The 2,921-nt window shown below is 44.1% G+C and overlaps 1 protein-coding gene across 1 annotated transcript; it reads left to right on the top strand.

Moving 5' to 3' along the window:
• Window positions 1–626: 626 nt before the first annotated feature.
• RAB40AL (RAB40A, member RAS oncogene family-like) lies at window positions 627–1,660 on the top strand. Its single transcript, XM_011967713.1, has one exon. It carries the CDS (start codon window positions 683–685, stop codon window positions 1,520–1,522), a length of 840 nt encoding a protein of 279 aa, XP_011823103.1. The 5' UTR covers window positions 627–682; the 3' UTR covers window positions 1,523–1,660.
• The last annotated feature ends 1,261 nt before the right edge of the window (window positions 1,661–2,921 follow it).

Raw genomic sequence — 2,921 nt, 5'->3', positions numbered from 1 at the left:
TATTAGTGCCCATGCAAACATGCATGGCTTGTCAAGGATCACATGCACAGACAGTTCACACTTACTCCTAAACCCTGCATGGCCACAGAGTAAAAAGGATGTGTGGTGCATTATATGAGGAGAGCCCTGGCTCAGGATTGTGATTTCTGTGATCTCTACACTAACAGCAAGATTTTTAAAAATTACATAACATTTCTGAGTTTGCCTTTTCTGATTTGTAAAATGGAAACAATCATAGCTACCAAAGACAATTGTTCTGACAAGTAAAAGAACAAATTAAGCGTCATACACAGCGTAGGGTACATACGGTACTCAACACATCTTAGTCCCCTTCCTATTTCATACCTGTCCTTACTTTAAAGGAGAGTCCTTTGACGTAATCCAAACGGCATCGTTACATAACGATCACATGGAAATGTTAAGAGAAATGTAAGGTTTCAATGATGAATTAACTGCTGTGTCTCTACTCTGTTTTGGATAAGAAAAAGTAAAACAATCGCTGAAGCAGTTTCCCAGGGTTTGTAAAAGAAAACCATCAAAGCCACCACCTCATTTCGCTTTATTTCATAAACTTCGCCATCCCATTTTTTATGTTCTATGTTAATTTCTCAAGAAAAATAGGCCCGGCACCGCCTCTGCGTGCAACCCTGCTGGTCTGGCCCAGGCGCGGGGCGGGGCCAGCATGATGAGCGCCCCAGGCAGCCCCGACCAGGCCTACGACTTCCTGCTCAAGTTCCTGCTGGTGGGCGACAGCGACGTGGGCAAGGGCGAGATCCTGGAGAGCCTGCAGGACGGCACGGCCGAGTCCCCGTACAGCCACCTGGGGGGAATCGACTACAAGACGACCACCATCCTGCTGGACGGCCAGCGGGTGAAGCTGAAGCTCTGGGATACGTCGGGGCAGGGAAGATTTTGTACCATATTCCGCTCCTACTCTCGTGGTGCACAAGGAGTGATCCTGGTCTACGACATTGCAAACCGCTGGTCTTTCGAGGGTATGGATCGATGGATTAAGAAGATCGATGAGCATGCCCCTGGTGTCCCTAAAATCCTGGTGGGGAATCGCCTACATCTGGCATTCAAGAGGCAGGTGCCCAGGGAGCAGGCCCAGGCCTATGCTGAGCGCCTGGGCGTGACCTTCTTTGAGGTCAGCCCTCTATGTAATTTCAACATCATAGAGTCTTTCACGGAGCTGGCCAGGATCGTGCTGCTGCGGCACAGGTTGAACTGGCTCGGGAGGCCGAGCAAGGTACTGAGCTTGCAAGACCTCTGCTGCCGCACCATCGTGTCTTGCACACCTGTGCATCTGGTAGACAAGCTCCCGCTCCCCATTGCCTTAAGAAGCCACCTCAAGTCCTTCTCCATGGCTAAGGGCCTGAATGCCAGGATGATGCGAGGCCTCTCCTACTCCCTCACCACCAGCTCCACCCACAAAAGGAGCAGCCTCTGCAAAGTGAAGATCGTTTGCCCACCCCAGAGCCCACCCAAAAACTGCACCAGAAACAACTGCAAAATTTCTTAAGGAAGGCACCAGAAGGAAACAAGCTGGAATCGCTCCAGGAAAAACTGAATGGTCACACCTGGAAGAGGGAAGATGCATTCCAGATTCAAAGAAATAACGTTTTCAGTTTCTCATGGGAACAGTGCTGCTTGGGAATGTGTGTGATGCCTTCTGTCGATAAAAGCACTTTATGCAGTTTGACTTTGAATTTCTACGTGGATGTGCATGTGTTTATAAAGGGAAAATTAGTACTCTGCTCAACTCTTGATAACATGAAATTTTGAATGTTACTTATAATCACACTGCATCTTTTTCCTTAACTGCTTTTGTAAGAATGGTGATATGGCAGTGATGAGTATAAATTCAAGGAAATTTGAGATGCAATGATAGTGAGATCATTCTGAGTCATTGATATTACAAGAGGGGCCTTTTTGTATACTTCCTTTTTGATGTCAAAGCACCAATTTATAAAACACTGCAGATGCATATAGAGATTATATGTAACAGATCTGTCCAGTTTGTGCACGAAATGGATTTGATAAAGTTTTTGCTATGTTATTTTACTACATTTGGGGATTAATAAGTGATTTATATGTGTGTTTTTCCGTAAATTTACTTTTTTGTACAAGATGTTTTACAAGATATGAAGCTAAGGGAAGAAAATGCCAAAGATATCTCTAGTTATGTTGAACATAGCCAACATGGTTTCAATGGGTCAGTAAGAAAAAAGCCATTTCAGTAAGGAATGAAATAAGTACTTATTTAAGAAAATGTTTCTTAACAATAAAAGTATATATTTTTATCTTTTGCTAAAATGAAAAGAAAAAGAAAAATATGTATAATGTAACCCTGCAAGATGAGGCTTTGCAGAAAAACAATGCAATAGAACATGGGGGGCCAGGCCCATTATAAGGCCTTAGGTGAGTCATTTCCCCTGTGCTGGCCAGTTTTGGTTAACACCTCTCAGATCTATATAGAGGTTAATGAGATCACATCTGAGAAAGCACTTCTGAGACCTTAGATGGGAAGGAAGGAGAAGTGATTTCCATGTAATTACTTTCCGATTTACACTGTGGATTATTATAGTAATCAATATTGGATAAACTGATTAAATGTAAGTCCTTGTACTCTTTTGTAATTGAATGACCATTTATTTGTACATTGTCATAGGGTGGTTGTAACATAAAGTCCCACAGAAGGGCAGTATCTCTGGCCTCAGGGAGCCATGGGGACTCACCCTTCCTGAACGCTGGTACTTTTCTATCTCATGAATTTCCCACAACATTCCTGGGAGGTAGAGGATATAATCTCTACACCATCCTGTAGCTGAAGAAACAGTGATGTTTGCAGGTTAAGCAGCCTGGCTGGGGAGCATCCTGCCACTAAGTGGAAAAGCAGAGACCTGCACCCTATATGCCCC

Source organism: Mandrillus leucophaeus, unplaced genomic scaffold (genome assembly GCF_000951045.1).
Source record: "Mandrillus leucophaeus isolate KB7577 unplaced genomic scaffold, Mleu.le_1.0 Scaffold809, whole genome shotgun sequence".
Lineage (NCBI taxonomy): Eukaryota > Metazoa > Chordata > Mammalia > Primates > Cercopithecidae > Mandrillus > Mandrillus leucophaeus.
This window is presented reverse-complemented; position numbering and strand designations above follow the sequence as displayed.

Coding starts and splice junctions, on each gene's coding strand:
- RAB40AL (XM_011967713.1), top strand. CDS start 683: ATGATGAGCGCCCCAGGCAGCCCCGACCAGGCCTACGACTTCCTGCTC.